The following is a 14,226-nucleotide window of genomic DNA, read 5'->3' on the forward strand; positions in this document are numbered from 1 at the left end:
CGTATGATATTAGTTTCATCTTCCGTATGGATATTTCCACAGTTATCAGTTATAAAGGGTTTGATGTTTCCATCTAATCAATACTATTTGAAGTAGTAATCGTATATTTACATTTCTTAAAAAATTACAGGACTAGTTTTGATCTGAGATCATCTTAAGCTGGTATATCACAATCCTAATAACTAAAATATTATTTTTATCGTTTTAAAAATTTACCCATTGGTTTGTTGTTACATTTCAGGGTCATGATAATGCAGATTATTTAAGCTGTTTGCACCAGTCAAACATTTAGAAAAAATGTAAATATATATATAATTATTATTACAAACATCAAACCTTTTATAATTGAGAACTGTGTCTCCCTCTCGTTCTGTTCCTTTCGAACTTCATCTTCATCATCTGTTTTGGTATTTTTTTTCTCCTCCATCCTCTTTAGTCTGCATGCCCGATCCATCTTAGTTTACTCATATTAATTCTTTCATTTAGGTTTTCCATTCCATTCAATTCCATTTTCCTTTCTCACATCTTCTTGTCTTTCCTATTGTACTTGTTAGGTATATCATTCCACTGGCTTGAAATCTACTTGTCAGTGTTCAGGTCTCAATATGGGTACATAAAACATTTAGTACATTATCTCCTTACACTTTCTTATTCCAGACAAGGTTTCTTACACTCTGGTAGAAGGCGTCAACTGTCAACAGTTTCAAGGCCTTGGCCACCAGTTTTTGCAATGCCTTTCCCTTGTCTTTCTCCTCTTGATATCATGAGGGTCTTTCTTTTCTCTGCACTGATTTTCGTACCATACTTTTCAGTTTTCTTGTTCAGAAAATAAGTATAAGTCAGAAACTGACTACCAGGCGAGTTGGCCGTGCAGTTCGGGGCGTGCAGCTGCAAGCTTGCATCCGGGAGATAGTGGGTTCGAACCCCACTGTCGGCAGCCCTGAAGATGGTTTTCCGTGGTTTCCCATTTTCAAACCAGGCAAATGCTGTACCTTAATTAAGGCCACGTACACTTCCTTCCCTCTCCTAAGCCTTTGCTATCCCATCGTCGCCATAAGACCTGTCTGTGTCGGTGCGACATTAAAAAAAATCTGTGTACTCTTCTCCCCTCTACCCTCAATAGATATTTTATTTGTACTGCTAGGACTAAATGAAATATTGTATATATAGTTTAGTTCTGATTTATACTGCTTAGACCATTGTTCGAAATCCCTTCCAGGACTTGCACCATGGACTTATTTTACTTTGAACATCTTCTGATGTATACTCTTATTCCCTAGCAGCCTAGTAAATAAGAGAGAGTAAATACTGGAGGATGAATTGTCGCGTAAGTTTTGAAGCACACTTGCTTATTTTCACAAGTTTATGGTCGGAAACTTTACTGAGCAGGAACTTTTTTTTCAGGTCCGCATGGCAAGTGCAGTGATCACAGAGCCTACCGGTGAAGTGGATGCACCTCTCAAGTTCACCGCCGGGCTGGTGATGGGTGTCCCTCTGGACGCAGAGATCTACAACCTACGAGATACGGGAGCATTGCGTTTGAAGGTACTTCACTGTAATAATCTTCTCCTTCTTCATTCCTGCTTTTCTCCCCGTTTCTTGGGGTCGGCACTTATTTTGACCCAGTTTCCCGGCCCGATGCCCTTCCCGACGGAGGGATGTTCCTGTGGTTGTTGGTCATGTGGTGTGTTAAGACTCACAAAGAGCCAATCCCCAAGCTAGAAAAAAAGATAACCGTACACAGTTGAAATCTCTGCCCTGGCTAGGAACCAAATCTGGGACCTTCTGAATCGTAGACTAGTATGCTCACAATATTCAGCTAAGGAGCTAGACACTGAAAAAGGAAATAAAAAGTTACAGGCATATTCTTATATATCAATTAATTCATGAATTCTCTGTTTGTCCTATGTTCCTTGTCTTTTACCGCCTGTGTTTTTATTCTTTTATTTCTTCCCTTTTAGTATATTCCTGTAGTAAGGCTGTAAATGAGAGGATGTATAAGTTTCTGGTCAGACCGTTGTTAGAGTTTGTTTCCAGTGTACAGGACCTTCACCAGGACTACTTGATACGAGAACTGGAAAAGATCCAAAAGAAAGAAACACAATTTGTTGTGGGCAGTTTCTGACAAAAGAGTAGTGTTATGAAAATGTTCTAATCTTTGGGCTGGGAAAACTTGGGAGAAAGGAGAAGAGCTGCTTGGATATTTTTTAGAATTTGTTTTACCTAAGATGAAATTCTAAAAGAATTTGATTGTGTAAAGTCCACCTTTCAATACACGTTTGCCATTTTATAAATGGTCTGTTTAAAAAGCTACATGGGACATGTTTCGACCTAGCCTAGAGGTCATCATCAGCTAGAATAACATAAAGAAAGACATATAACAAAAAGAGTGATACATAAAAAAAATTGAGGTAAAATACAATCAACAAATACAGTGGAAATCTGTGTTTAAAATGTACATCGATTCAGACTTGGACGAATTTAGTTGTACGTGTGGGTCCAACCGTATTTAATACAGTATTGATTGGGTGGAGGAAATACTTAAAGAATTTGTGAAGACAGGCAGATGGTTTAATGCTGTTATAACGTCTAAATTCAAACCTCATTGTTTGAGAAGCCTTTTTAGTAGGCAGTCAAGACTTCCTTCTGATGACGCAGAGCAAAGTTCTCTGCGAAACGTAAAGAATTTCACCTTATTTTCTTGAGCATCGCCTAAGCCCAAAAGCCTGTATCGTGTCTATGATTGATTATCTGTTTTTCTCCTTATCCTGGACTTCCCAAATTTGTACTGAAGATCTGTCAAGGTGGCTTCTCAATGAATGTTGAAATCTGCTCTCCTGATGAAACTGGGAAGCAGAAATGAGCCCATTTATTTGAAGACAGCAGCATAAGAAGATATACACAGTATAAGTTCTGTCAGTAAAATCTAAATACACTCATGGGCGCCCACAGGATGTTTTCCAGGGGGGGGCATATTAACAATTTTCTTGAATATAAAACCAATATAACGTCAGCAACATTAAATTGTTTACAGAAATTTCCAGTTATAACAGATGCTAGATGACTGTCAGTAAGTTCAGTTTATGAAATAATCTGGTATGATATTAAACAATTGAACATCAACATTTTTAGAATTCCAGGGGGGGGGGCAAGTGCCCCCCCTTGCCCCCCCTTGCGGGCGCCCATGAATACACTGTAGTATGGTAGTTGTGAATGAAGAATGGATTTGGCACTAAAGAGGCATTGCTAGGGATACAGGTTTTGGTACATAGATATGTCTGTGGATGTATATGCTTGTTTTATTGATAATGAAAAAGCTTTCGACCATGTGAAACATTGCTGTACATCCTACATGATATTGTCATGGATGGTAGAAATATCCAAATTATTGCCAACCTGTAATGGAATCAGACCTTATAATGAAGGACTTACTGTTTTCCATGATTATATAATTTTTACAACACTAAGCCTCCTTTTATACTTTGTTCCAAACCTCTTATGTACTTGTATATTTATTAGCTATTACTTACCTGTCCCATACTAACATCTCTTTTCATTAACCACATTCACTTGTTATTCCATAATAATCTTACTGTTAAAATTAACATGTTCTTAGGATTTCGTCAAGAGTGATCTTTGCTTTGATGTGGCTGATGATGACCCCTAGATGGGTCGAAACTAGTACCATGTAATTTTAAAATATTGTGAAATATTTTGTATTGAATAGGTGGAAACCTTTTCTGTGTTGTTACTCATATGTTACTTGTCTTTCTGCCAATTCTTTCCAGCCCAAACTTTGCAACGTTTTTGTAATGCTACTTTTTTTTTTTTGGAAATCACCCAGAACAAATCAAGCTGTTTTTCTTTGGATTTTTTCCACTTCTTGAATCAAGTAATCCTGGTGAGGGTGAGCATGAGGTTGACAGGTGTTATTGACAGGTTCAGTAACACCTGTGCTATTGCAATAAAGCAAGGAGTGAGTCAAGGCTGCATTCTCTCTCCACTCCTCTTCAGTGTTTAGAACATTTTCTGGAGGACAAGAAGGAAAACAGTAGGGCATTATTTGTAATGGGTTCACAATAAATAATCTGCGATATGCAGACGACTGTGTTCTGCTTGCAACAAGTGCAGACATTATTAAACAATGTTGCAACAGGCCTGCGTTTAAACATGAAAAAGACCAAAGTAATGCTCATAAGCAAACATGTCATTCAACCTGTTAACTTGGCACATCACTGGAGAGTGTCCATCGCTTTTAGTTTTTTGGCAGCGTACTTGATCACAGGTGGAACAATGCTTTTGAAATTAGGTCCTGGATTGAACAGGCAAGGACTGCATTCAAGAGAATCAGCAAACTTCTTTGGAACAGGGACTTTAAGATCAATCTACGTCTCCGTTTACTTCGGTGTTATGTATTTTGTGTCTTACTTTATAGTGCCGAGACTTGGACCTTACATAGAACACCACCAAAAAACTTTGATCTTTTGAGATGTGCGCTACAAGGCACTCCCCAGTTGTGCTCTACTATTTCCAGTTCCTTGTCTCCTACTTTGATAGCTCCTTTTCCTTCTTTACTTCCTCGACTCATCACCATTGTCTTGCTCTTCTCCACGTTGATCCTCAGTCCCCATTGTTCAATCCTTCAGCTGTTGTTGTATCTCCTCATATTCTCCTCAGATCACACCATCATCTACAAACATCGTTACATTCATTCCTTCCCCTCTGTAATCGTCCCTTGCTGCCTTTATGTCATCACAACCATTATGAACACTCCCTTGTCAACTCCATTGTCAGTTCCAAACCATTCTCTTCTACCCAATGTTGTCTTCACACAGCTGTAATAGTTATCATGTAGTACTTTTATCATTGTCATTAGTTCCTTGCCAGTGCCTGTGTATGCCAGGCTGGGGATGCTGTCGTATCCCTTCTCTGAGTCTACAAAAGTCGTTACTGTATTGTTCCCATATTCCCAGCTCTTTTCCATGATCGTCTCATAATAAAGCAATGCTCTTGGTATAAGTTTTAATTCATTGTTTGTTGATGTCCGAGCAGGTGAAGTATCCGGACCAACAAACCCAGCTTATGGTGCCCAGACGTGCAGATCTACGACCCTTGGACCGAGACTTGCCCTTGTCTGATGGAGCTTTGGACATCAGTGTTCCTCCTGTTCCGTCATCTACAGACTTCAGACTTCTCACCACTGTTCTCATCTCTCACCAGGTATGTATAGACAAGAAATTTGTTTTTCCACCAATCAGTACTTAATTTATTGTAAATAGATTACACTAGTACCAGTTTCGGCCCCTCTACGGCCATCATCAGCTAGTACATGATTAATTTCCAGCCGTTGGACAAAATCACAAGTTGTTATTATGTTGGACATCCGGATGTCTAATGGGCGATGGAAATACAATATACAGCAGCGTGAAGTTAAAATATCTGTGGTCAAAGGTGAAGGGTACAATAAGTTAGGACATGAGTATACTGAACACATTAAAACATATGGGCCACAATATAAAACACTTAAAAAGTTTTAACACATTAAAATTTGGACCAATACGCTAATCCCAGTCATAACATTAACGATATTACAGAGAAAACCAGCATCGTCTTTGGTAAAGCCATTCTGGCATTAAAGAATGATTACCTCAAAATAGTAAACACACGCTCTAACAAACCGACGAATCACAAGCCCGACCCCGCCCCTACTTCCCCAATAGTCACTCCTTCTTCCCCTCCACCTACACCCTCCTCTACAGCTAACATGAGCCCCAGACGCACTCGTAGTAGAACACAGCAAGCCTTCAGACATATTGGTACAAGACCTCCACAACAACAGTAGTAAGTACGCTTTCCATATACACACCAGGCATTCCATCATACACACACTGTACTTATATTAGCTTATCTTTACACAAAGGTCCATACCAATATGACACATATCAGCCCCAGAAAAATTTCGAAGATTACCTCATACAGCTAATCAACATGACATAGAAGCAAAGGAACCACACAGAAGGTAGAAGAATGGAATTTAAGCATTACAAACTTAAATTTTAATAAGTGTCTAACTTATACATAGCAAATTTTAATGTTAATGGTTATGAATTTCATGTTTTTGGTCCGTATTGAACTGAGAATAATATATAAGTAATAATAATAACGTAAACGTTTCCACCTTTTCAATACTAAAATATATTCACAAAATTATAAATTACATGGTACTAGTTTCGACCCATCTAGGGGTCATCATCAGCCGTATTGGAGCAAAGATTACTTTTGGCGAAATCCTAAGAAAATGTTATTTTAAAGAATAACAAGTGAAATGAGATGTTATTATGGTAATAGTTAATAATACAAGGAATATACATACTAAGAGGTTTTTAACAAAGAATAAAGTCTAAATGGGGTGTTGTAAAAATTATAATCATGGAAATCAGTAAGTTCTTGTATTGAAATGACATATATAAAATTATATATGGCTTAGGAAGAGGGCTTAAGGTGGGGCTGAAGGGTGCGGGAGAAAGTGTAATTGTCTTGGAAAAGTACCTTTGATTAAATTTAGGATTGAGTTTAGGTTGGCTGCATTATTGTTTCTGAGGAAAGTGATAAATAGATCGAAGAGTATGTTGGGTTTCTCTGAGATTTCATTGAGATTGTGACTGGCTATCTAGTACTGTGTAATTTATAATTTTGTGAATATATTTTAGTATTGAAAAGGTGGAAACGTTTACGTTGTTATTATTATTACTTATAAATTTTAATGTGTTACAACTTTTTGAGTGTTTTATATTGTGGCCCATATGTTTGTCCTAACTTATTGTACCCTTCACCTTTGACCACAGATATTTTAACTTCACGCTGCTGTAAATTGTATTTCCATCCCCCATTAGACATCTGTATGTCTAACATAACAACAACTTGTGATTTTGTCTAATGGCTGGAAATTAATCGTGTACTAGCTGATGATGGCCGTAAAGGGGCCGAAACCGGTACTAGTGTAATCTGTTTACAATAAATTAAGTACTGATTGGTGGAAAAACACATTTCTTGTCTGTACATTGAATCTATCAATACGGAAAATGAAATTTGTAAGTAATAAAGATCTCACCAGGTATTTTGCTTTATTTCATTCTGCACTCAATTCACTAGCACTTTCGGTTGCCATACGGAGTTGGCAAATACGTGAAACAGGTCTAATGAAAATGAAAATCCACAGCCTGTTTCCAGTCATTTGACCAGGTCAGGAATGGAATTAATGAAGCCCCCATCCATTGGCGAGATTGGAAATTGTGCCGACTGCTGAAGCCTGTTATACTCCTCTGGGGCAATGGTTAATGAATGACAGAGAGAATGAAATGATATTGGAGAGTGTTGCTGGAATGAAAGATGAGAGAAAAATCCGGAGAAAAGCCTGTCCCACCTCCGCTTTGTCCAGCACAAATCTCACTTGGAGTGACCGGGATCTGAATTGCGGAACCCAGCGGTTAGAGCCCGTTGCGCTGCCGCCTGGGCCACAGAGGCTCCTGAAATAGGTCTAGAAGTGTCAAATTACATTTAAGAGGTGTGTGAAGAGTTTTTCGCCACGTAGTAATTGTCCGATCTTCATTATTCTCTCCTCCCTGTTATGACAGTGCACATAAATTTCAAGTGCTGTCAATAAATATGCAAAAATGGATGAAGGGTTTGTGGGATCACATTCTTTACTGTGCACATTTTCTTGTTTATTTAGTTTTATCTTCGCATTTATGTTCATCACATTTCTGTAATGCTCTGTGATAAAGTACAGTAAAACCCCAATGCAAGGGAGAGTGGGGAAAAATGACGATGGATGGGGGAAAATAATAAATGCGGGTAACATGAAAAATAGGTTAAAAAATTACGGGTACTGTATTTGGGCATTTTTCTTTATATAAACCTCATATACGATGGTGGAAACCTTTACCTTCCACTCCCCCAAGGGCCTTCATGGCCTATACGGAGGTGGCTTTGCTTTGCTTCATATACTATACATAAGACTCATCAAAATATTGCAACCATGATATCATTTCCCTTTGTCCAGCTCCTGCCAGATCGGGATGTTGATGGCACTTCTCTAGGGTGGCCTCTCCTTTCACCACTCCACTTCAGTAATTGTATTCAATTCTAGTCAGTTCATCATGAAAGATCTTACTTGAAACATTTGTACCAGTTTTTATTGTACTGTTGAATCTACCATAAATAACTCGATAGCATAATCTGTTCATAAGAACTAGTGCTTTTATGTTTTTTCAACATTTTTTCTTCCAGAATCTTGCATTCCGAATATTCTGTTTATAGAGATTGATTGTGTGTTGACAGGTGTGGACAGAAGCATGTACTGTCGATGTCAGCCTGGCTCTGGATCTGACAGAGGCGGAGAGCGGAATGTGCACGTCGGCTAGCTCGGGCATCCCTCGAAAGGGACCAACGTCCGTTGCCTCTGCTGCAGCCGCAGTGTTGAGGCCCGACATTGACCCCTGCGTGATAGACCTCTGTAAACCAGTGAAAGTGTATGTTTCACCAAAGCCTGTCAAAAGAGGCATTTAACGGTGTATTGTTTTATTTTACTGTTTTTAAGACATTAAAGGTTGTTGAGTACCTTTTATTATGGGTTGTACATATCTTCTTATTCTTTCACCTGTTTGTGTATCCATCATTCAATCATTAGTTATCTGCATTTAGAACTGTCTTCATTCGCCGACCCATCGTATAGATGGAACAAGATGGGATATGTATGTTCGTAGGACTGTCATCCAGGTGGCAGATTACCTGTTAATTGTTTATCTAGCCTATTCTTTAATGTTTTCAAACAACTTGGAAATTTATTGAACACTAGCTGATGTACACGTGCTTCGCTACGGGATTCTCAGAAAGACTGAATTTGTGGTTTTCCTAACTGAAGTCAACATAGGTCATTACAAAAACGTCAGTAGGAATGTAATGATTAAAAACAATTATATCATATACAATACTCGATCCAATGAATAACCGCACATTTTCTCACTTTTAACGAACAGTACTACAGTCCTGATCTAACAGTCCAAAGTTTCAGAGCTGGAATGACCAGGCCGCAGACTGCCGTGAACACTCCACTGCCATTATTCTGTTAAATATGCACACTGCTCATTCCAATCAGTGCCTCAGAGCAGGGACTGAATAGCTCAAATGCTATGATGAACCAGTGTGTTACGTACCAGTAGTATCAGAAAATTAATGAACCAGAGGAATGGCATGCTAAAGAAGAAAGTTATCTAACTCCCCAGCTACTTCCCGCCAATATTCAGGCAGGCTGTTACACTCGGTACGACCGGGCGAGTTGGCCGTGTGGTTAGGGGCGCGCAGCTGTGAGCTTGCATCCGGGAGATAGTGGATTTGAACCCCACTGTCGGCAGCCCTGAAGATGATATTCCATGGTTTCCCATTTTCACACCAGGAAAATGCTGGCGCTGTACCTTAATTAAGGCCAAGGCCGCTTCTTTCACGCTCCTAGCCCTTTCCTATCCCATCGTCGCCAAAAGAACTATCTGTGTCTGTACGATGTAAAGCATTAAAAAAAAAAAAAAAATTGTTACGCAGCAGTAATCCTATGAATGCTACGCAACACGAACTCAAATTTTAATAGACGTTTTATATACTATGCTTTAATGTGTTAAATTTTTAAGTGTTTTATACTGTGGCCTATATGTTTTAATGTGTTTAATGTATTCATGTACACTCAGTAGGTTTTAGTTTATTGTAACCATCACCACCACCTTTAATCACAGATATTTTAACCTAACAATACTACAATATATTTTATTTCCATTTTCCATTAGACATCCGGATGATCTAACGTAACATCTTTGTGATTTTGTCTAATGACTATAAATGTTATGATGATGGCCATGAAAGACCGAAACCAGTAAAAATAAATAAATAAATAAATAAATAAATAAATAAATAAATAAATAAATAAATAAATAAATAAATAAATAAATAAATAAATAAATAAATAAATAAATATAATAATAATAATAATCGTATGGCCTCAGCTACCGTGTACAGACATTTCAATTTGATGCCATCTGGCTGTCTGCTCGTCAATTTCGACGTTCCGTTTTACTCTAGACCCACTAGATGGCAGACCGAGTAAACCGAAACTCTCTTGGGCGTCTATGGCTGAGATTTAATGAATCTGGTCGGGTAAACACCAAATGTGTCACCAGAGATCTTTTACATGCCGACATCGTACGACATGGAGTGTCAAATGGACTTTTTTCCGCCCTTCAAAAATCTGACTACGTCTGCCGGGTTTGAACCCGCTATCTTTGGATCGGGAGGCCGACACTCTACCACTGATCCACAGAGGCAGCTAATAAATAAATATTGATCGGTGGAACACTTTTCTTGTTTATACATCGAATCCAATCAATACAGAAAATGAAACTTATAAATACACTGACTGACTGACAGAGCAAATGCAACACCAAGAAGGAGTGGTCAGAACTTTATGCCAGTTGCAGGGTAGACTGACGTCACTGAGGTATGCTCATGATATGAAAAGCGCCGCTGTGCTGCGCACGTAGCAAACGATAAATGGGACACGGCGTTGGCGAATGGCCCACTTCGTACCGTGATTTCTCAGCCGACAGTCATTGTAGAACGTGTTGTCGTGTGCCACAGGACACGTGTATAGCTAAGAATGCCAGGCCGCCGTCAACGGAGGCATTTCCAGCAGACAGACGACTTTACGAGGGGTATGGTGATCGGGCTGAGAAGGGCAGGTTGGTCGCTTCGTCAAATCGCAGCCAATACCCATAGGGATGTGTCCACGGTGCAGCGCCTGTGGCGAAGATGGTTGGCGCAGGGACATGTGGCACGTGCGAGGGGTCCAGGCGCAGCCCGAGTGACGTCAGCACGCGAGGATCGGCGCATCCGCCGCCAAGCGGTGGCAGCCCCGCACGCCACGTCAACCGCCATTCTTCAGCATGTGCAAGACACCCTGGCTGTTCCAATATCGACCAGAACAATTTCCCGTCGATTGGTTGAAGGAGGCCTGCACTCCCGACGTCCGCTCAGAAGACTACCATTGACTCCACAGCATAGACGTGCACGCCTGGCATGGTGCCGGGCTAGAGCGACTTGGATGAGGGAATGGCGGAACGTCGTGTTCTCCGATGAGTCACGCTTCTGTTCTATCAGTGATAGTCACCGCAGACGAGTGTGGCGTTGGCGTGGAGAAAGGTCAAATCCGGCAGTAACTGTGGAGCGCCCTACCGCTAGACAACGCGGCATCACGGTTTGGGGCGCTATTGCGTATGATTCCACGTCACCTCTAGTGCATATTCAAGGCACGTTAAATGCCCACCGCTACGTGCAGCATGTGCTGCGGCCGGTGGCACTCCCGTACCTTCAGGGGCTGCCCAATGCTCTGTTTCAGCAGGATAATGCCCGCCCACACACTGCTCGCATCTCCCAACAGGCTCTACGAGGTGTACAGATGCTTCCGTGGCCAGCGTACTCTCCGGATCTCTCACCAATCGAACACGTGTGGGATCTCATTGGACGCCGTTTGCAAATTCTGCCCCAGCCTCGTACGGACGACCAACTGTGGCAAATGGTTGACAGAGAATGGAGAACCATCCCTCAGGACACCATCCGCACTCTTATTGACTCTGTACCTCGACGTGTTTCTGCGTGCATCGCCGCTCGCTGTGGTCCTACATCCTACTGAGTCGATGCCGTGCGCATTGTGTAACCTGCATATCGGTTTGAAATAAACATCAATTATTCTTCCGTGCCGACTCTGTTTTTTCCCCAACTTTCATCCCTTTCGAACCACTCCTCCTTGGTGTTGCATTTGCTCTGTCAGTCAGTGTAATAATAATAATAATAATAATAGTAATCCTATCAATCGGAAAAGAGTGGCAACAGAAGACACAAAGCACATAACAACAAACAATGCTCAATGAAATGTTACTGTTGATCAATTTTATGAGCTTTTTTACTGTATATTGTAGGCCTTCACATTTAGTTTTCTTTCGACTCTGTGATATTAGGGCGCCTTATAAAAATATTTATATCGTAGACTGTAGTTCCTTATTCTCCTATTTTAGACACCAATTTTCATTAAATTTTGTTTACGCATTTTCTCGTGACTCGGCGCTGATATGGACTTAGTAACAAAAATTCAAATTCAGGAATATCTCTGTGATCATAGCTGGTACGGTAACAATGTACAACACACAAATGATAGGAAATTTAATACTATATAGCACTAAAATCGTGTATTTATTGATACGAACACTAATAACAAATATTTGAGGATTAAATTGTAGGCATTCCCCTAAACTACCATTTCACTCAGCGTGAATAAAATTATTTATGGCCTAGATCATAGTGACACATTCTCCCACTTTGCATACCAGTTTTCATTAGGATAGGACCACTAATAACATACATATTTGAGAATTAAATTTTAGACCTACCCCTAAACTACCATTTTTCTCAACGTGAATACAATTATTTATAGCCTAGATTGTAGCGACTTATTCCCCGGATTTGCATACCGATTTTCATTAAATTATCTTCAGCCGTTTTCTCGTGATACGTGTACATACAGACAGACAGACAGAAATTACAGAAAATTAAAAAGTGCATTTCCTTGTTACTGTGGACATGACTGATACAGTAATACCATCCTTCTTAAATTCTGAGCAATGTACAGACAAAACTCTTATTTTATATATATAGATTTCCCTTTATAATTTATTCCAGTCACTTACTCCTCATTCTATAAACGAATATTTGTCCCAGTTTGTCCTTTTGAATTCCAACTTTATCTTCATATTATGATCGTTCGTACTTTTATAAGCTGCACTCAAGCTTATTGGTCTACTAAAGTCATTCCACGCCATCTCTCCATTGACAGCTTGGAACATACCACTTAAGAACTTTATTTTATTTAAAGTGTCCACCTAATCATTACATATCACTCCACAAGTGATTTTAATGTCTAATGCCTATTGCTCACGGTAAAATGTTTCGTAAAATTTGTTGTACAATTAATTTTATAAAAATTTGGTGAAAACAAGTTGTGTTGCTCACGATAAAATGATTTTATAAAATCCGTGGAAACATCAGGATGGCCATCTATGAACTTACTTTCGAACTGAGATGTGTATGTGCTGCTATCTATCGATAAACTTGTAAACCAAGAATCAGCTATTCAACTTACAATGTGTTTGAGAGTATGGCTCCAACAAACAAAGCAAAACTTGCTGCTTTAGCTGCAATTATATGTTGTACAATGGTAAAAAGGAAGAAAAGAAATGCCAGGATATGTTGGACTCGGGATTGGATTAAAAGAAGGGAAGAAGGTAGAGGATTGCTGTCCTTGGTTGAAAATTAGTTGAGGTTAGAAGACCACTATTCATATAGGAATTCGGCGATTGTGTTTTTTGCCTCTCTTCTTGCATTTCTGCTGTGGTTAAGTGGCATTTTAACTTCGTACAAACAAGGATATTTCTGGTATTCGTCAGTAAAACACTAACAGCTTCCTTAGTCCACCCGGATCCTGCCGTTTTAGAAAGAAGTGTTTGTTTACAATAGAGCTTCGCAATCTTCTCACAACGTAGCGCCAGCATCATCGTGATATCAGCTTCGCTGATTGGTTCGTTTCGTAAAATTAATTTTACGGAATAGAATATGTCCTATTTTATGAAAAGTTTTATCAAAGGTTTTATAAAACTTGAATTTGACCGTGAGCAAAAGAAATTTTATAAAATTAAATTATTGTACAATAAATTTGACAGAAAATTTTACCGTGAGCAACAGGCATAAGCCTAATACAGTACATGTTTCCTTTTACTGAAAGACTTCTTCAGCTGTAGCATCGTACTAAAAAATAATAACTTGAAAGTAAAATCACTATTGAATACTATTGAGTACATGACTTGTCTTCTGAGGAATATTCAGAAAATGTCTGTGCGACAGTTTATTTTGGTTTATGTATGGACTATTACAATGAAATTTGTCAATTGTCTCATACTACTTAGTCGAGCAGCTTGTCTCCTTACTTGCAAGACTTCCTGGCCCGAAGTTTGCAGAATTTTCATAACACTACTCCTTTACAAGTTCATCCTTGTTCCATATTTACTCCGAAATGTAAATTACGACGGATGGGGAGATCCACCAAATCAAAACAGCCTTACAGTCACCCTTAGT

The 14,226-nt window shown here is 39.4% G+C and overlaps 1 protein-coding gene across 2 annotated transcripts in view; it reads left to right on the forward strand.

Moving 5' to 3' along the window:
- IntS4 (integrator complex subunit 4) overlaps window positions 1-8,626 on the forward strand; it is a 130,320-nt gene extending 121,694 nt beyond the window's left edge. For both annotated transcript variants that reach the window (XM_067157786.2, XM_067157785.2), the window contains exons 16-18: window positions 1,405-1,545; window positions 5,053-5,220; window positions 8,341-8,626. In XM_067157786.2, the coding sequence (XP_067013887.2) occupies window positions 1,405-1,545; window positions 5,053-5,220; window positions 8,341-8,568 (537 nt within the window). In that variant the 3' untranslated portion in view covers window positions 8,569-8,626. The remainder of the gene's footprint in view (window positions 1-1,404; window positions 1,546-5,052; window positions 5,221-8,340) is intronic.
- Window positions 8,627-14,226: the final 5,600 nt, after the last annotated feature.

This window comes from Anabrus simplex, chromosome 14 (genome assembly GCF_040414725.1).
Source record: "Anabrus simplex isolate iqAnaSimp1 chromosome 14, ASM4041472v1, whole genome shotgun sequence".
In the NCBI taxonomy this organism is placed as follows: domain Eukaryota; kingdom Metazoa; phylum Arthropoda; class Insecta; order Orthoptera; family Tettigoniidae; genus Anabrus; species Anabrus simplex.